Source organism: Plectropomus leopardus, chromosome 10 (genome assembly GCF_008729295.1).
Source record: "Plectropomus leopardus isolate mb chromosome 10, YSFRI_Pleo_2.0, whole genome shotgun sequence".
NCBI classification, from domain to species: Eukaryota; Metazoa; Chordata; class Actinopteri; order Perciformes; family Serranidae; genus Plectropomus; species Plectropomus leopardus.
Window position 1 is genome coordinate 13,583,399 of NC_056472.1, and position 20,932 is coordinate 13,604,330.

Genomic DNA, 20,932 nt, shown 5'->3' on the forward strand with positions numbered 1-20,932 from the left:
AGCTGGGAGGCATAACATCTTTGAGCTGAGCCACGTTCAGGCTGCTGCGGCTGCGACCTGTTTTTGTTTCATCTGCTTCAATGTCTTACCACACCGGGAGCATTTTAAAAGCAGAGCATTTTTCATGACTGGTTTTGTAGACTTGCAGATTTGATCAATTCTGAAATTTGTGCTTCTACCGTAAGTGAGGAAGCAGACTTCATAATTAAATAGTGTCTTAATTTGGCCTGTTTTAATTGTGTTTATTGTTCTTGTTTCCTTCTTTGTTGTGCTGTGGCCAACAGAAAAGGATAAATACCTTTAGAAGTCCAGTTTTGAATGACATGGATCAAATATTTGTGGCTGCGTTTTTGTAATAAAAAAATGCATTCACCGTAATAATTTTATTGTATCTATATTTGGGATGAGTAAAATGGGATCATAAAGATTTGATTTTTGTAATTGTTGGTGTCAGACTTTGTGTTGAAGTACAACATCATACATACATCTGTGTATGTGGACAGTGTCTTTGAAGGTTCACACTTAAATCATTAAAAAAGAGAGATTAGTTCTTGTCATTTTTAAGTTTTGCTAAAGTGTGCATGTCTTTGTAAACATATGTTAGATCTGGCAGCCCCTTTTCCTTACAAACACAGCACATGTTGTTTTAATGTGTTTTATCAGTTTGTGAGGGCATATGTCACAACATCATGGCCAGCAGGAGGAGGATTTCCCTCTCGCTTTCCACTGCTCTTCCAGAGGAGATGATATCACAACGTGACAGTTTAGCTCTCAGATCAAATGTCTTTCCTTCCAATTATTCTGACTCAGCTGCACTTCTTTCTTTCCTTTCATTCTGTCTAAGGTTTGCTATTTCTCAACCCAGCCATATGCAGTGGGAGTTAAAACACACTTGACATTTCCAATATTGTAACGCTACAAGGTCATAAATAATTCACATAATGAGGAGGGCAGAACAAGTTGTGGTTTACAAGAAATAATAATTCCTTCATTTTGTCTCTACCTAGGGTTAAAACAACACTGTGACATTACAGGAAATATGCTTGTTGCTTTCTTATTGGGAATTAGATGAGAAATCAATATTGGTTTCATCATGCATTCATGTGCTTAGTTTAACTTGGCACAACGAACAGAAAGCAAAGGCAGACAGTTAGATGAGCCTTCCACCAACTCCACGCAGATATCATATGTACTTGAACTTGTAAGGAAAAATCAGTCTTGCAAATGCACCAGCATCTTACTCAACGTGTCCTGTCGTCACTGTGAAGTGGCTGGCTTTTTATCTTTCCCAACTCTGTGTAAAACCCAGCTGATTTTTGGATGCTTTGTGAGCATCCAAAAACAGATACAGCATTTAAACAAGATAATCTTGAAAGGTGTACTTTTTCACTCATGACAAAAACTAGCTATTTCATCTAGCCTCAAATAGTGCAAAGCTATGGGTTAACATTTCTAATACTTAATTTCTTTTTTCCCCCATTCATTTAAACATGTGAAACTAGAGCAAATTGGCTTGATTTCTTTCAAAAACATGGGAAGAAGGCAATGAGCAAGAAAAAATAACTGAAAAGTTAGCAAGAAATTAGTAAAAAAAAAAAAAAAAAAGTACAAGAAAATAGCCTTAAAAATGGCAGAAAAAAGGAAAGTCATAAAGTTTTCTGGACATTTTCCCCTAGCTTTAAAAGGAATATTAATTAATCCACTGGTTATTTTTTTCAATTTTGCAATTTGCCAAGTTGCTCATTGCCTTTATCCTATGTTTTAGAAAGAAATCAAATCAATTTGCTCTGGGTCAAAAGGTTTCACATGTCTTGTGAAAGGCATCTGAATGCAGTACTAGAAAAGTGATGTCGATCCAGGTTTCAGTCCTTTCAATTCAAAACTGCAAACAAACATACTTTCAAAAATGAAAGTTTATTATGAACTGACTCTCTTTTACCATTCAAGGTACAGTAGATTGTTGTTAAGTACAAAGTATTGTATGTTGATTATTAGCCAGTGAAAAGGTGAAATGGATGGAAGACTTAATTCTAATAGCTTCATATTTTATCTGAGTTTCTCTGTTAGATAATAAACTCAGAAAGAAATGAGCATAATTTAAAATGATTTCCTCTTCTACACTTCTTTCTTGCTGTCCTCTTGTGCTTACCTCATTTTGTCCCCTCATTTCTTGTAAACTACACTTCGAACTTTAGACAGAAGAGTAACCAACAAAATGTACTTTAACACCTCAGTTCCACAGAGCTCTGTGTATGTAAGTGAGTCAACCAGAAGTCCAGTTATTCCTTCATGATCTCTGATATGTTTGCAAAACTCTGTGTTTTTTTTTTTTCTTTTTCTTTCTGTCGTCCAGCACTTGCTTTGAGTACATTGAAAAAGCTGAACTTTTGCAGCAGATTTGATTGATGAATGTAGTACAGCTCTATTCTGGGGGTGTACTCCATTGTGTGAAAACAAGCTGTAGTGTAGTGATGCATGCAGGACCAGTAAAGAAATGGAAATGCAGCAAATTGTGGGAAGTAGGGAGCAAATTCATGTTTTTTAAAAATCGATCAGGTTCAAAAGCGCCTTTTAATAATTAACTTCGTTTCCGCCAACATTTTTCTGTTTAACCTCATGGCTAATACTAAAGTTTTATCGATTAAAGTGGGTTTTAACCTCAGCGTTTTGCTTGTCGATGTGTTATTGATCTCTCTGAGGTGGGCTGTTCCCTGCTGTCCACATCACTGGATAGGTGATCCAGTTGTGACCAACTTACTGGAATGACCCTCTTAGTTCAGTGAACTTGAAAACACACATATATGAGTGGCCACAGACAGAAAATATTCAATAATAAACTCACCTGTCCGTCTTTTCATGTACCTTTGCTTTTTCCTCACTAGCTCATTCATGTCAGGTATACTGTGCATTCAACTTTAAAACATAAGACATGATTGACAGACTCTGCAAAGCTCTGCATTGCAGGTGACATAGTGTGGTACCAGAATTAATAGGTTTATCTTTTCTCATAAAGGGAGATTTTGTCATGGCTCAAAATGACAAGAGTGTTGTTGTTCCAGTGCACATGGAGTGTTCTGATTTTGCCGCTGATCCTGATGCCTAAATTAAGCCTCTTTCATGCAAAGTTCAAGCTAAACTTTCAGACACTGCTAGTGATTTTCACTTTTCACACTCAAGAAAATTTCTTTCTTGCGCTTTTTCATACATGCCATGGCAATGCCGGATTAGAGAACCCCTGGGATGTGTCCTAAAACCCGTAAATCAGTCAGCATCTCAGCATTTTTAAGCCTGAAATAAGGTCTGTGGTTAACACAAGCTTGAAAGACTTTCATGTTTAAAACATAAAATACCCCAGTAAATACCCCCCTTGTGAGCTTAAAAGTTTTGCGTCTTAAAAAAGGCGGTTGCTAAAACAGCCCTAAATGAGACTACAGAACTTAATCAAGTCACGCTGCACCAAACACAGCTTTACAACTTCATAGCGGTGGTGGCGCAACCGTAGTGTAGTTTGTTTATAGCCAAAAATGAGACAAGAAATGCCTTTCTGGTGCCAGGTGACTGCTGACAGGCGGCTGCACGTCACTTAAAATATCGGGGTGCTCCCACATCCAGTATGAACCCACCGTAAATGGTTCTAGGTCTTGTGGCGGGAAATTGGCGAAAGACATTTCCCTGAACACTGATAGCTGCTCCCACTCAGAAATGAACCCGTGCAGGAAATGTTTCTGAACATTTCTGGGATAGATTGACTGCATTTGTGAAAAGGGACTTCAATCAAATTCAATACTATAGAAAATCTTCTTATTGAACCCCACCCAGAGTATTTATTCAATAATTTGAAAATCCATGTAATCAATTCCAACTTTGGGCAACGTATCTTATCTCAATGGTTTATTTAAACAGCAATATAATAACATCACCCACTGTCTTATTTTTTACAGAAGCACAGTACCCACGGAGCTGCTGCTGAAGGCCAAACAGGACGGCTTCTCAGACCGGCAGCTTGGTCAGATACTGGGCTCCAACGAGAGAGTGGCCAGAGAGCTGAGGCTCACTCACGGCATCAGACCATGGGTCAAACAGGTGAGCATCACGGAGTGCCTTCTTGGAGTTTTCCAGGATAGGTGATAGACTGAGATAACTGATTTTGCACTGACAAGTTTTCTTTGGCATCACATGTAAATGAGAGGAGTATGAAAATATGTAGGGGGCAGAGAGGTTAAAGCTATCATCACCTGTCTTTCCACCTTATACAGTACTGACATATTTTGTCTAGAGAGTAATTCCTTATTTGAAGGCATTGATGTGCACATTCACGCCTCACAAGAACTAGCTTAAAGTTAAGTTCACACCGATTAAAATGAAATACTTGTCGTTGAGAGTTCACAATTTGAATATGGAACTAAGTTCAGTCCCAAATGAATGAATGTATTCCCCTTATTAAAAAAAAAAATAAAAAAATCTTAAGATCATCACTCATCACTCCCCCCCTCCCCCGACCCAGCAGGTATGATTTGTTTCAAAATGTAAAAAAAAAAGATTTACAGACAAATTTGGAATCATGGAAATTTTACTGTGTTCATACACAGCACTGTTTACAGGTCAAAAAATGGCAAACTTAGTCAAATATAAAAACAATCAATCAAACTGACATTCGGTAGAATGAACTCTATTTTTAGATCATTTACTTAAATGATAACATTGTCATAATTTTATCTCCTGGTTTTTATACACCGTTTATTGATTGACCAAAACTAATGCTTCAAAAATTTTTTTTAACAGTTTTTTGTCAACTGTTGTCAAAACACTTGGTAAGAAGGACCAAAGTCATATCAGGCTGGCGACAGAGGCAATACTTTCCAGTATCATATATTCATTTAAGGTTTTGGTCTTTTTCTTGCATGTGTTTATGCTTTAAAAGTAATATAAAAGTAATGCACCAATGAAACAATATTTATTGCAGTTAATAGTCTTATATTTTAACATTTATTTAAGTGAATATACAGAAGAATTCATGGCCATGAGTATGAAAAGTATCAAAAGTAAATGCACCCTCAGGTAGAGCTGCATATTGTTAAACTATGGTATCAGTGCACAGACCATTAAATATGGCTGAGGTTTGTGTGTGGTAGTATTCATTGTAAAACTGTTAATTACAGTAATTGTATAAGGGTGTGGCTGAAATATTACCTTTGCTTTCGTCACATTTTGTCCGTGACATCAAGTTCTTTTTAACCTTTTTTTCCTCTGATCCTTCCTCTTAGATTGATACCTTGGCAGCAGAGTATCCGGCAATGACTAACTACCTGTACTGTACCTATCATGGTCAGGTATGTTGAAACAACATTATAGTATTGTCACACATACGAAGTTTCATTATAATTTATATATGTAATAATAATGTATGTAACTTTTTACATGTATTCATTTTTAATGCCAAAGGTAGAACAGGTTGTATAGTAACTTAAAACTGAGATTTTTGTCAATTTATCCAATCCATCAGGAGCATGATCTGGACTTTAAAGACCAGGGAATTATGGTTCTTGGTTGTGGGCCCTACCACATTGGTGAGTTGTCTGTATGTTAAAGGGAATTTGTTTATGACCAAAATACTCAACTTTATTAATTGTTTGCTTCACCAGGGAGCAGTGTTGAGTTTGACTGGTGTGCAGTGTCCAGCATCAGAGCTCTGAGACAGATGGGCAAGAAGACGGTGGTGGTCAACCACAATCCAGAGACGGTCAGCACTGACTTTGACGAGTGTGACCGCCTTTACTTTGAGGAGTTGACCCTGGAACGCATCCTGGACATCACCCAACAGGAGGTTAGGACGCACATGCAAACATGTTGTTTCCTATTTGACAAAAGTCGAACAAAAAACATAAATGATCTCTTTATTCAGACAGAATTGTATATTGACAATTAAGATGATAAAATTCTTAAATATCTACTGAAAAACAAAGACACTACTAATATATGGCCGAAATCTTTTATCATGAAACATATCATATAGAAACAGTAGTGATCAGTTAAGAATATTTTTAAATATCCATACTGTACTTCTTCTCACTTTTAATTTTATTCTATATTTTTTTGGACTTCCTCTTAAACAAAAAAAACAACTGCCTCAAATTAGACAACAAAAGATTAAAACAAAAGACTCAATACAGTAAAACTAAAATTCTTTTAGGTGGAGCTGAAATACTTAACAACGAAGCATCTGTAAAATTGCCTGGGTTGAGTACCACTTATCCCATGTCCCATTGTTTCATTTCCTCTTCAAAAATGTAAACTTTAAGGTTCCTTAGAACAATAATTTCAAGTGTCATCAGTTTCTGTAACTTTATTTTCCTCCTCCATGTCCGCCTGAATCACATTACCTGCAAGGCAGCTTGATTCTCGAGATGCCAAAGCCACCAAGAAAAGTGCTAAGCTTTGAAGCCAGTCTTACACAGTGGCTTAACAGAGGAGTTACAACCTTGGGGTTCGTCATGGGATGCTATTGTGCCCAAAAAGAAATTTTCCATTAGACGTACACTTTGAAAGAGATGTCTGTAAACTCACAAGTCTTGTTGTGACTCATTTCACTATCTGGATTTCATCAATTTGGTCCGTTGACATTTTTAAAGTTAATTACATCGTTTTATCCCCGTTTAAGTTAGCAGAGTGCTGAACTGGAAGTTAGTCACTTGGCCGGCGGGAGTCTCTAATCTGCTTGCTCTATGGGCCCAGCAATGGGGAAAATAGTCTTATTGCTCAGCCCACTGATATTATCTACACTGATTTACAGTATCCTGGTCTGAGTTGCTGGAGCTATCCCAGCATGCACAGGAGGAGCAGAGCACTCTGGACAGCTCACCAATCTATCAAAGGGTTGTATCAGTGTTAAAAACTACTTATATATTCATGAAGAGAATCTGGTTGAAACATTGCATTGTAGTCAATTAAAGAACTCCCTCAAGCAGAGTAGTATTGATCAGTTACACATTACAGTACATATATAATAATAGAAAATCAATCATGTGAACCTGGTCAGAGGTAGGAAATACCAGTGGAATTTAAACAAAAAACAATATTTGCCCAAACCTGGAAAATAATTCTGTCGGTCTAAGACCAACACATAGCAGGTACATAATTCCTCTAACTAAAGCTTTTAGATTTGTTTTGATGTGAGTGTACTGCAGGTATTTATTGAAAAAAGTAGAAATAAAACATCGGCAGTCTGACTATGATTTATTATCATGGAGTTTTTATTTCTTTCCAGAACCTCATGTTGATTGTTTTTGTTTTTTTTTTTCATAAATGAATGCATAAATAAACTCAGAAGCAGGTTGAACATGCAGCATTTTTGCCTTATCCTCCAGGATGGTCTTGGCTATTAAAAGCAGTCAAACAAAAGACCTTTTTCTCTTTTGTCTTTGTTTAACAGAAACTGGGAAAACTCTGAATGAGACCTTATTGGGACATTTATTATGCAGCTTTATAGGCTCACCTAAGATTAAAGAGCTAAGATTTCTGTAGTTAAAGGTCTGTGGGTTTTTTAGGGTTTTCATGGTTTGTTGGCAACTTTGTAACACTCATGGTAATCGTGGCTGTGCTTGATGGATAGCTTTTTGGGTAAATTTTTTTTGGTTGTTCATTTTACATCATTGTGAGGCAATTAGGGTTGGGTATGGCAGCGGTTCCTATACGACTTGTACCTGCTGAACTAAATCACAGCACAGATTTTAATGCCTTATTTGGTGTCAGAAGTGTGTGGTTTTGAGAGAGAGAGAGGGAGAGTGTGTGATGTTGCGGCTGTCATGAGCAGAGCAGAAAGTAGCTGCACGTCTCCATTAGAAACAATAGAATAGAGGGTGCAAGAGATGCGGCCCCTTAAGAGTGAATATATTGTTCCAAGTTAAACTTTGCATTTGCAATGAAAAACAAGATGTTCTTTAACATTGTAAAAACCCAAATGATACTCAACCCTAATCACAATACACAACCCCCCCCATATAAAGTATAATTTCAGTTTAATTGTGGTGATTTTCATTTGAGTTATATCAAACTTGATTTCAGTTTGCTGATAGTGTATATTTAACCTAATTTTATGACCAGATCATGTATTTAATGATGTATCATTGTCACCTTATTGCCCAGTGCTGCTCGATGGTGTGCATGGAGCCCAGCTGACCCTTTATTGCAAAGCATGCTCAAGGGCATGAATATCGGCAACTTACCTGATATTTTCCGTGTATATGTTTGTTGATATCTGTGTTTACATTGTGTTGTGTGTTTGCGCTCTAATGTCCATTGACTTTCCCTTGCAGAGGAATAGTAATCCAGTTAAAGTCGCGATGGGATCAGAGTGTGATTAAGTGTTTGTTTGTTCAGGGTGATAGCATTACCATCAATCCCTCTCTCACGGCTACAGTCCCCTCTTGTTTTCTGTGTATGTGCGTATATGTGTGTGATAAATACGGCATTAGAGCATGGAGATAAACCCTGGACAGGAGCAGGAGAGCAGGACCATGAATAATGAAGAGATACAACCTGGCATTGCCATGGAAACAGCATCCTCCCTGGATCACCCAGACAGGAAAAAGGGCTGCACGCTGTTATTAAAAGGAGCACACACACTTGTTCACACACACTGTCCCTAGTGATAACTAAACTCATGGCACGACCAAGATCAACTGTTTTTGTTTGTCTCATATTTTCACGGTGTGATCAGTGGCCAAAATAATTGGATGCGGCCACATGTTTCAGACTGTTAATCTTGGCTGATAGGCCTGTGGCGGGAGGTCCAAGACTTGACAGAGTGTTTCCCCTTCCCCAGTCCTTTTCTTTGCCTTCCACTTCTTATTCTTTTCTTCTACCTGCTGCTCTATCCTCTTTTTATCTCACACATTCATCTTTTATTGTCCTCTCCTCTCCAGGGTTGCTCTGGCAGCATTGTGTCTGTCGGAGGCCAGATTCCAAACAACCTGGCTGTCCCATTGCACCACAATGGAGTGAAGATTCTTGGGACGAGCCCCCTGCAGATCGACCGGGCGGAAGAACGCTCCGTCTTCTCCAGCATACTAGATGACCTCGGGGTGGCCCAAGCCCCATGGAGGGCCCTCAGCTCCCTGGTGAGAAGAAACAAATAAATAATGGATCTTAGTGTTAATAATACAGTGTAGAATGATATTTTTGTGACATTTGCTGTACACTTAGAAAATCTTTTCAAATTGTTTGTGTACATGCTATGCAAGTGTTGTGGAGTAGGACTTCAGCACTAAGGAGCAGTTTTTGTGACCTCTGTCTGTCATAGTGTTATTCTTGCTTTAACATAATACTTTGTTAAGCTAAATTCAGTCGTTATGTCCACTTGTGTGCTTTTGCAGGCTTTAATTGGGTAATTTCCCTAAGTAACAGTATCATGCTTGATTTATGCTTGATGCATCCATGAGAGTCATTAGCATCTGTACAGCCAAAAGTGATGTCACACCATCAGATATGCCTCTTTGCTGGTGTCCTGTGTGGCCCAAGCCTCCAGGAAGTGCGCCAGGTGTTGATGCAAGTTTTACATGTGGAATTACACCGTCCGGGTTGGTCACATGATGCACACCGGCCCAGAAAGACTTTTTCCCATTGACAGAAATCGGGAAAGAGACCTCTGTGAATCAGTAGATATTTTTTGTGAGCGTCAAAACCCCGCTGAAACGACTCCTGTCATCATCTATAATTAAACCATCCAGTTCGATAAGATTTGGAAAGTCTAAAAGAGTGGCAGTATTTATTTTTTTAGACTGCAATTTAAGCTAGCGAGGCGCTAGTCCGGAAGTTGGTTGTTTTGCTGGCGGATGTTATTTGCTCAGACACACTCAGCCACTGTGAGTCTCTAGTACGCATGCTCTATGGGCCAGTAGATCCATGTATTTTACACAGTTCTGCACCTGGTAAAAGAGCTTTTTCTGCTTCAATCAGCAGCTCTCATAGGAATGAACGAGACCCCGCCCCATGGCTGTATCCAGACTCCCCTATAATACACTCATGTTGTGGCTGGGTTTTTGTCTGTGTGTGCACATCTGCCAGATTTTTTCATGAGCCCATGCTGTAGTGTTGAGTTTTTAATATACTGCCCCCTACAGTTTGGGAGAAAAGTGGTTTTGTCGCAAGGAGAAACCTGCTCAAAGTATAAAAGATCCAAATGTTTCTTCATCACATTTCTGCATTAGCTTACGCATGTAGAAGAAGAAAACACAACTGGTTTCCACAAGAAAAGTGGTTAGCAGAGACGATAAACTTGGGGTGTTTGGAGAATGTTAGTTTTTGCAAATAACATTTGATATTGCATGTCATTCAAGTGATTTTTATTTTCTAATTTAGATTTGTTTACATATGCTACTTTAAAGGAGCTGTGTGCGACATTCGGAGTGTTAATGTAGCAGCTGCTGTTGTGTTAAGATATAGTGGAGTAACAGCATCATAAAGTGAGAATGAAATCACGCTCCCTCTGTGTGTGCTGTAACACTGTTGGCTTTGTTAGCAACAGTGTTGAGCATGTGCAGGCTATCCTGGCTCAGACTCTGAATTATTTATATGCTTTGAATGTGGCATACAGTTTCTTTAAAGGTATACTACGCAGGACTGTCTCTTACTGTTTGTAAAAAAGCTCGCCAGCAAAAGTGAAAGCAAAGCCAACGTCAGATTCAGTCTGATTTGGCATTTCTCCTCTCTACATTTGCATTTTTTTTCAGCGCTGTGTCTCTTGGATGCCTGCTGCTCACAGTCTGGCTATCTTTTCATAAAGGGCTGACCTCACCTGAGCCCAGGCACAGAAAATAACAAGCAAAAAAGAAAATCCAGGCAGAGGACAGAGTCTCTGCAGAAAAATACACTGCTAGATATTTCTCGAAGGTCATAAGTGATGATTAAGAGGGATCAGTTCTGTATAAGTCTACATGTTGTTGTTTAAGGAAAATCCTGCCCACTATATCTTTTTAGAATGACTAATGTTTGCATTTTCCACAATAACCTGTTAGAAATCATATTGTATTGTAAAAGTTTGAAATCATGTTTTTTAGGAACATTTTATTCCTACACAATTTTGACCGTATAGTTCCAGGTAAGCTCAGTTGATATTCAGGCAAACAATAATATAATAGTACCAAAACATCTTCTGAAGGTATAACACAGACTGTTTTCTGGTGCCTGTGTTTGGGCAGGAAAGATGCTTCTTTTCATGTTTATCATTAATGTATATTATAATTAATCACATATTTACAAAAATGGATGGCTAGATTTAGTTTTTGTTTTCACCACCTTACACCCACACCAAACACACACATTATCTTTAGTTGCAGCCCTACAACGCAACACCTTTCCCTACAGACATGCTTGTCTCATTACTGGTAGAACTTTCTTCTTCATACTGCAGGGGCAGCATGCCCCACGACTTAATGTCTTGTTTAGCATTTATCTTGTGTTTGGCCCTCTCAACTAGCTGGCGGCTACATCACAATGAAGCACTGGCAGGCCCCTCTGTGGAACATGTGGAGTGCTGAAATGTGTCTGCAGTCAGCGCTGAAATATGTCTCTTCCATTACTGTTGCTCATGTATTCATCTACCACTGAGGAGCGATTAGTCATTAAACACAAAGTTCTGTGTCTCTCCAGAGTCTACCTACATATTCTATTTCCCTGCCGATCTTGAAGAAACAGTTTGTTTTTATAGGGCTGGAATAACTCCAGTAGAGCCGTGGGGAGATGGTTCTGGCGTCTCAGGGAAGCTATTTTGTGTTTGTTAATAGTATCCCACCTGGTGAGTGAACAGTGGGTAATGAAAGCAAGAAAGAGGATAGACCTGCAGAGAGATGGAGAGAAGAGAAAGAGCGATGATGATGATGATGATGATGATGAGGAGGAGGAGGAGGAGGAGGAGGACATACAGCCTTTCTCTCACTGCTAGACTCCCTCCATGACACAAGCTCTTCCTTCTCTTATTTCTCGTGTGAAGAAAAGAAACTCAAAAGAGATGAATTGAAGTTTCTGACTGTTGGAGCACTTGTCTTTCCCTTTTAGTCTTTTGATTAGCCCCGTTCTTGGCACACATGGGACTACACCTTTCATTCTTTAAGCCTTTAAAATGTGTGTAGTTTAATTGAGAATTGGTAAAATGGGCCTTGCTGTATGAGAGGGTTTGTTACAAGGACAAACAAACCCTTGATTTGATATTGATTCTTTGTTTTCTTTCTCAAGTGGCTCTAAGAATACAGCATTCAAATATTGTATAATTACAATGTTTATAATTAGTGTCCTCCTTTTAAAGACATTTTTTAAATCACCCCAAACACACACTTAGTTCAAGTCGACAGAAAAAAAACAACAACAAACAAACAAAAAAACACAGATGTGAAAATATGCTGGCTCTATACATGCTAAAATTACTGTTTTATTTAAATGGAGTCCAGTGGGTGTGGTTTTTGGGGACTGCCTCTGGTTAAACAGAAAGGTCTCTCTTTGCTTTCCATACATTGTCAGACATCCAGACACAACACTGATCAGAGCCTGTCATACTCCTTTTCCACCAAATTAACTCAGGTTCCTGATCTTGGTCGCATGAAGGACTCTTGGAACCTTCTATCTAGTGAACCCATCCAGTTTTGATTTTACCATGGTTATGAAGGATGAGTCATCAACAGATTACATTGCACAGTGCTAAACAAAAGTAAACAGTAGAAGCAAGATGGCAAATTGCTTTAATTACCTGCAAATCTTTATAAAAATTAGTTTTTTTATCCAAAAATAAAAATGCAACAACAAGTAATCAGTCTGCTGCAAGCTTTTTGCCGATGATTTGTCACTTAATGTCTTTGTTGTTTCCTTCATCACAGCAAGGAAAACCTGCTATTTTTTGGTTCTAGGTGGGAGCCAACTTTGCAGGTGTGGAACCAAATTATTTGTTGGTGGAAATGTTCTAAACGGTTATAAATTAGGTGCAGGAACCAGAAAGGAACCTGTTCCATGTTGGTGGAAAAGGGATTTGTGGCAAAAACAAGCACTTTTAGAGGATTGAGGATACTTTGCAGCCTTTTTTCGGGGCTGCCGGCTGCAGCTTGCTCAATACTGGACCAATATTTAAAATTCTTTCCCATTAGTTACTTTGACTCAAAAACATGGGAAAATAGGGCCCAGGTTGAAAAATACTCAAGTTATTGCCAAAGAAGGAAAAATCAGTTTAATGTCATGCTATGACATACTCTGTCTTAGTTATAAATATGTGCTGTGCTTTTCTCCCTTCACAGGAAGATGCCTTTGCCTTTGCCAACCAGGTGGGCTATCCCTGTCTGCTGCGCCCCTCCTACGTTCTCAGGTAAGTTTTATCATAATAGCAGCCAACATAGTCTGAGGGTTCAGTAGATGAGGAATGAAGTGACTGTTTAACCTTAATCACTAACACACACATTTTGGGTATTTTGCTGGAATGTTGTCTAAAATTGGTATAAACTTCATGGGCAAATCTTAATCTTTGCATAATTTGTTTTCTTTATTTCGAGCCAATTAAGTGCATTGAGAAATACAGGGATTAAAACAGTGCAGTCCTGGTTGGCTGAAGCATAAATGGAAAGAAAAAATCAATTGACTGTCTTATTAACTAACTCACAGACCTATTGCTAACTGAGTAAAATACAATTTTAGTTGGAATGATTAATGAACTTTACTCACATTACAGCTCATTTAATCTTGCAGTGACACTTTTCTCCAGCAGATGTCGTGATGAGACCCTGTATTCAGCAGTGGTTTGTCACTGAGCAGAAACTTGTGTAGTAGGGAGTTTTGGACTTTTTTTATGATTTAGCATGCAAGCTGTGATGTTGTTTTAAAAGTGCTTCTGTCTGTGCTTGTTAAGCACCGAGTGTCATGCACTAGGTCACATGTAAAACTACCAAATTAAATAGCAATTTAATTCAGCAAAGGAATGTCTCCCACTTGATCTTAAAGTAGTCATAATCACATCATTAATAAAATATAGTTTATTCATAATACAGAGTTTATTATTTGTAATTTAAATTTCTTCCACCTACTCCTACTGTATATTGATCTGTTGGATACTGATGATGAGGGATATGAGCCTCCTCTCCTCTCCTCCCCTCTCCTCTCCTCTCCTCTCCGCACCAGCGTAGGGTGAACTCCCTCTGATATTTTACAATCCCCAAAGCGTTTTCACTCTGTCCCTTTGACATACTTGTTAATGGTTTTTGAATGTTCTTCTCAGCCTCAGTACATATGCACAAAGTCGCACATTTCCACACCAAACACTCTCTTCATTGTCAGATTCATGGGTCATATCTTTTTAACTGTACACCCCCTGACACACATTAAGGACACATTAAGTATTTTGCCCTAAAATACATCCATGTGTGTATATCTATCTTAAAAGGAAGATTTTTATAACCTCCATCTTATTGACATTCTTGAATCTATCACTTGTTTTGTTTATGAAAACATTTTACTCAGCAGTATAATTGCTGTGATATACAACACTGCTGGGTACGGCTTTACAACTATATGCCAGAGGAATCAGACAGTATTCAGATTAGTTTCTAGCTTGATATTTATATAACTGACTTCTTTATAAGTAAAACTGCTTTGAAAATGTCAAACCATAGCTTAAACATGTGTAAAACTTCTCATTTCTTCACTGTTTATAAGTGAAAAAGTCAACTTTGACCAGACGGAGTGAAATGGAAATGCATTTTTTAGCCATGTGAGAGCAAACCTGTGTGGGTGAGCAATGTCCTCTTTGCACCTGAGTAATAAACCTGAGCACTCACTTTTATAAAAATCAATCAAGTGAATTTATTGTGATCCTTTTGTTTTAGAATAGTCATAACTGTTGAATTTTGATTAAGTGTTAGGTCTCTGTGTTTTGGAAGTTGAAATTAAATCAGATGAAGTGGTGAACAAATGGGTTAGACCATTAGGCCTGTAAATAATATTTGTTGAGACAGACCAAAAATTGACTGCCTAAAATGTGCACTCCAAAGCATTTTATTTTAAAATAGTTTGACCTTTGGCTGTAAGTTAAGAGAGATGCCATTCCCTGCTATACCAAAATGATAGCAATGTGAACATCAACAAAAAATAACTCATTCCTATTCAGTGTTATTTTAGATCTAATGTTTAATTTACATCAATACATTTTCACCTCAGTCCCTTTAAACAATGCCCTCTCTTTGCAGTCTACAGAGAACAAGGGGTAAGTCTCACTTGAGATAAGTCATTAAGTCATTCTGAATGTTGTCATAGCCAGTCCAGCTGCAGGTACATGTTAGTGCATGTGCGTCCCTGTGAGTGTGTCACAATAATAAGCCCTGCACTGTGTTTATATGGTGGTCACCGATGATATGAGTACGTCGTTGTTGCACAGTTGTAGCTTCCATCCTCTGCTTTACCTTTAGTTAACAATGTTAGCTCCGGTAACGTTGTTATCGTTGTTGCCGTTGTTAGCAATGTTTACGGTTTTAGCACTGTAGGCTGATATCAGCTGGCTCAGCCACCACCATGTTGCAAGAACTGTCTACATACAACCTCTGTCCCAGAGCCCCACCCCAGACTCTGAATCACAGATATGCTCTGAATGTCGTACAAAGCTCCTTTATTAAAATAAGATGCAGAATTATATTAACTGGTGCAGTGCCTTGTCGGAACAGGCGGTTTGCTTAGCTTCTGGGTAGTTTTGCTGCTGGCAGTTTTCTCGAGAATTGCTCAAAACAACTTCACTTGTCTTTCTTGGGTGTATTTGTCAACATTTAGCTATTTGGGAAAAAACTGTTTCTGGAAGGTACATTGGTGATGATAGGGGTTAACAAGGGTGCCCCTGTCAATACACAACACAGTAGTCTTCTCACGATACTGAAATTTCTAACTTTGATACAGTACCTATATACATATCTCCTCAGCAATACACCCACCAAGTGTGGAGTCAATTGGATGAACGTTTTTTGAGAAAAATCGAAGGACAGAGAGACAGATGGACAGACAAAGAGACAAAGACTCCTTCCATTTTATTGAGAAGACATTTCTTCCAAATATTTGGATTCATTTGAAAATTCTGAGAACAGTCATGCAGAAACTAGGTTGCACTTGAGTCAAGGATGTACCTGAATGTAAATGCATATGAATCTTCTCTGTCTGGGCCCCAAATGAAGGGTCAGTATTCATTTTGGGGTTGGACATATGTTTGCCTCCGAGCAACAGACAGCCAAAGAATAAAGATCTGACCTGAGCCTGTGGCCTTTCTCTGTCCTGTTTCTCCCAACCCCTCCTCTTCAAACAGGATAGCCGAGCTAGCAGTCTAAAATCAAAAACAACAACAACCACAACAAAACTACCCTAAATCTGTTGTTTTTTAATGACTAAGTTCTGAACTCGTTTTCAAGAGCCCGGAGTGCTTTTCGACCTAAATAGCTGTTCTTCTCTCTCTCTCCCTCTCTCTCCTTATTTTGACTGTTTCCAGACCTTGTTCCCGATGGTAATACTGATGCAACGGAGAGATAATGAGTGTTTTGAACGATCATTTGAAGCTTGTATGTTCTCCTGTTTGCTTGCTTCTCTTCCTCTCCTGTGGCCTTTTGTTTTCTCTCCCTCTCTCTCTCTGTCTCTCTCTTTCTCACTGTCTCTCGCTCCTGCTTGCATCTCACCAGTGGTTCTGCCATGAACGTTGTGTACGGAGAAGAGGAGATGAAACGCTTCTTGGAGGAGGCCACTCAAGTGTCCCAGGTGAGATCTGTGCTCACTCTGCGTGTGTATGCCTGCACATGTGAAAATGTCATATAACCTTTATAAGTCACACCTTGGCTTTTCGTTTGTCCCCGGTCTTGAGTTAGCATGTTAGGACAAGTGATCACTCTCTCCATCACACACACACACACACGCACACACACACACACACACACACACACACACACACACGCACACACATTCACTCTGACACTCTTTCTCTCTTTCTTGTTGCATTCTCCCTCTGCTTTCAATTAACTGATGCTACCAGCTGTTGTGGCTGTTGGCCAGTATTGCATCTCTACTTCACGAAACCCCTCGGTAGTTTTGGGGCACCTGGCCCCTCCAAGGGCCCGTACCTGAGGCTAAAAGCATACACACTCGTGTCCATATCACACCTCCTCAAAGCACGAAAGGTAGCCTGTTAATAGTGGATTAACAGGTTTAACCAGTGTTATAATGAAATATTGTTGTTACACTCAAGTGTTTGAGCTGTTTGAACAGAGGCGTATGGATGGGACAATGTAAGATTTTATTGTGGATCATGATGAAAAAAAAAACTTAGTAAGTTGATTGTGGTGGTTTCATTATTAGGGATAATTGTGTCTATCATGTCCAGCAGCACACAAAAAGACTACTATGCAATAAATAATAACATAGACTGTGCAAAAACAGGTTGTATATGCACCAACCTATAAAACCAAAAAACACAAATTTTCTCAATCAAGTATCGGAATAGTTTAGATTGATATATGAGAGATCTTTTTTTTTCACTAAAAAGGATGTTCACACACACACAAAAAAAGAAATCTGTGATGCAATAAAAAATTGTTTTGTAACAAATGTAAAGTAAATGATTCCAGTTTGTATTATTGCCATTTTAGGGTTAGGGTTATCAGAAATGGCATTTGTTTTGGCTTGGATAATTGTGATGTGACACTTTTATTGTGACAGTGACACATTTGATTTTGTTGGCTCTGCACTTCAGCACATTGGATCCAACTAGGGGTGGGAATCACCAGAAGCCCCATGGTATAATATTATCATCATACTTTAGTCATGATACAATATTATAGTGATTTTGAACATTTAGCGTATTATGATGATATATATCGTGATATTTTGCTGTTTATTGTCTTTTTTTCAATTGTGAATTATATCTCCAAAGGAAAGAATTATCAGAATCTGTTAATCAAAGCATCAAATATGATGTGTCTCACTTAAATAATTTTTATTGCAAAAACAATGTATCTTGTGGATTAAAAAAGCACTTGATTTAGTAGGCTACCAAAAGTTTAATTTTTCTTTGCAATATTAATAAGATATATAATTAAAAATCAATACCTGGGGTCTGTGTATAAATACAATAATGACACTCAAAATATTCCGATACTATGCGATACCGATTGTTCCCCCCACCCCTGGGTTCAACTTGAAATGGTGACCATCAGGTTGAATTGATGATAATGTCCACACAAGATGAGCAGAGTTATTCTATCAATTTCAAAAATGTGACAAACTACTGTAAACTTGGAAAAATTTATCATAATGATGAATTGTTGTCAAATGAATCACAGGCAAAGTTAGTGAAAAGCATTAGAAGTTCAGTCCTAAAAAGAAAATCATTGGTTGCCTTGGCTGAGCAAAAATATTATTCTGTATTCATGTGATCACCCTCAAATGAAAAGTTTACTTTTGAGTTTTTGCTTCAAATTCAGTGTGTTTGAGCAAAGAGCCAAAGTAACAAGATCTTCACCTGCATTTCTTAGAATGTAATACACAACAACAACCTGCAGTGACCTTGCTCAGACTTCCCTTTTGATTCATTGATAGAATAACCATCCTGCTGTCTGTCCTCCAGGAGCATCCTGTGGTCATCACCAAGTTCATCCGCGGTGCCAGGGAGGTGGAGGTGGATGCTGTGGCCAAAGGTGGCAAGGTGAGACATTACTGGCATGTCTGGTCCACTTATATGAGCTTTCTTTCTCTCATTACTGTGTTGCCATCCTTTATATTTGAAGGAACCTAACCATAGTGTAGAGTCAGTGCTTGCCAATGCAGGTAAAATGTAAAACATGCGCCAGATATTAATGTCTGCCTGCAACCATTACTCAAAGCACCAGAAGATCAGCACAAAGTGAGTGTGGTTTTATTTCTAATATGACTTGTTAGGAGAGTATACATCTAGATAACGCAACATAATGTCTCACAGTGTAGAGGCCTGGAAAACAACATTATTTGTTGTCTGCTTTTATGCATATCGACACCTGGTTTCACCATATTTTCATTTATAACAGTATCATTGTTATTCATCTCTGTAGCCTGGCATTATTCAGTCCTCTATTATTTTTCAGTTTAAATGGAGAGGTAGGACAGATATTGAGCCCAGTAGATGAATAAAGTGGAAGTAATCTCATTCATCTTCGGCGGAAAGACATTACAGTCCAGACAGATCTGATTGGGAGAATGGAATACATTAAAAACCAAAATGCAGCAAAGTGGTGATACTAAATGAATTTTTCTTTTAGATTAGATCAGTTTAGGGCACATTGAAATGATTATGTTCAACAAACTGTTTTCATATCTGATTGACATGCATCACGGATTTGTCATTTTCGTTAGTTTTCTTCTCTCAGTATTCTTTGGTCCGTGTTGCTCCATCATAGATGTACAGTACATATACTACGGTATTGTTAAACTCAATTTATTCCAAATAATTATGAGAAAATTCAAAAGTAAAACACTGTAACATAGTTTTTTGTAAAGTAGTAAAAAGAAGAAAGCATTACATATGGTAAAAGTATGAGACACTGACAGGATACTGCCTGATGAGATGTCCATTATAAGGAATTAATGGCAGATGGGAAGGTCAGACAGTTTCCTCCGTGGAGTCCATTAATTCTTGATTTTGGACACCTTGAAAGCCATTTTCCTACTAATACAAAGTCACTTGCCAAAGAAAAAAAGGACTATTTATTTATATTTTCTTGCATTTTGCAATCAAAATCTACTACTATAACTTTATTTTTCGAATGATATGACTTTTTTTCTTGGAAATAACTCTATTTTTGTAATGTAATTACTTTGTTTTCCAAATCTGAGATTTTTTTATCATGGTCCAGCATCCAGCAGAAATGTGATGTTGAAGCTCGAAACCTCCAGTGGACCTACACTGAGAATGGACATTTCAGTGAAGTAGGACACATCTTGCAACAAGCAGTTAAACTTTTGAAATAAACAATAATTGCATATTTATAGATTATTTATCAAGGACACTGTATGTAATTTTAAGAAATGTAAGCAAGATGATTGACTTTTTCCCTTTTTTTAAGGGAAACCATATCAGACACTCATGATTATTCAAAGAACAGTACTCACATGAATCTCATGTCTGGAAATTAATCTGCATATGCATCTATCACAGATTATTATGAGTGGTAACATGAAAATCTGCAGTATAAAGATGTACACATGCACCTTGATGCACACTTTCAGTTTTGCTTTTCTGTGGGGACACAGGCAGAAGAAATAGATGTATGGTCATGCAGGGAGGATACAGAAAAAGTAAATTCCGAAACTAGATTTAAACATGATTCCTGAGACACATGGAGCCTCACACTAATGATGATAATGATTCCTGTACATTTACGTTTTACATGAACATTCCCTTAACAGTAAGCTGGTTTTGAAAACTTGCACAAGTGTATAACTGTTGGCATTGTAAGTAGCATTCTGCGACAGAGCCACCTAGGTACTTGTCCTGAACGCCCTGTCTGTTTTTCTATTGTTTAGGCTGTGGGAGTCATTTCAAGGGTGTCAGTTGGAACGTGGGCAATCCAGTTGTATGGTAGATTTTCTCTCTCTACTTTCCCTGAATACAGCCCCTTCTTTATCTTCAGTATCACATTAACAAGCTGTCCATTCATTGAATACCAAACAGGCCTCATTATTCCTGGCCAGACTGTGTGTGCGTGTGTGTGTGTGTGTGCGTGTGCAAGTGTGTGTGAGTATATGTGTGGGAGAGTGGAAAAGTCAGAGATAATACGTATTAATTACAGGCTCTATCTGAAGAGTGCTAATGAATGCTGTGGTTAGCAGCAGTTTAAATGAGCTAATGACACGGCAGCTCATTTACAGACACACACACACACACACACACACACAGACACACTTGCACAGA

The 20,932-nt window shown here is 38.3% G+C and overlaps 1 protein-coding gene across 1 annotated transcript in view; it reads left to right on the forward strand.

Moving 5' to 3' along the window:
• Positions 1 to 20,932, forward strand: part of cps1 (carbamoyl-phosphate synthase 1, mitochondrial) — a 63,448-nt gene that overhangs the window by 23,538 nt on the left and 18,978 nt on the right. Inside the window, exons 22-29 of the mRNA XM_042495093.1 lie at positions 3,942 to 4,083; positions 5,265 to 5,330; positions 5,504 to 5,567; positions 5,643 to 5,824; positions 8,922 to 9,116; positions 13,275 to 13,342; positions 16,677 to 16,752; positions 18,614 to 18,691. Of these exons, the coding sequence (XP_042351027.1) occupies positions 3,942 to 4,083; positions 5,265 to 5,330; positions 5,504 to 5,567; positions 5,643 to 5,824; positions 8,922 to 9,116; positions 13,275 to 13,342; positions 16,677 to 16,752; positions 18,614 to 18,691 (871 nt within the window). The remainder of the gene's footprint in view (positions 1 to 3,941; positions 4,084 to 5,264; positions 5,331 to 5,503; positions 5,568 to 5,642; positions 5,825 to 8,921; positions 9,117 to 13,274; positions 13,343 to 16,676; positions 16,753 to 18,613; positions 18,692 to 20,932) is intronic.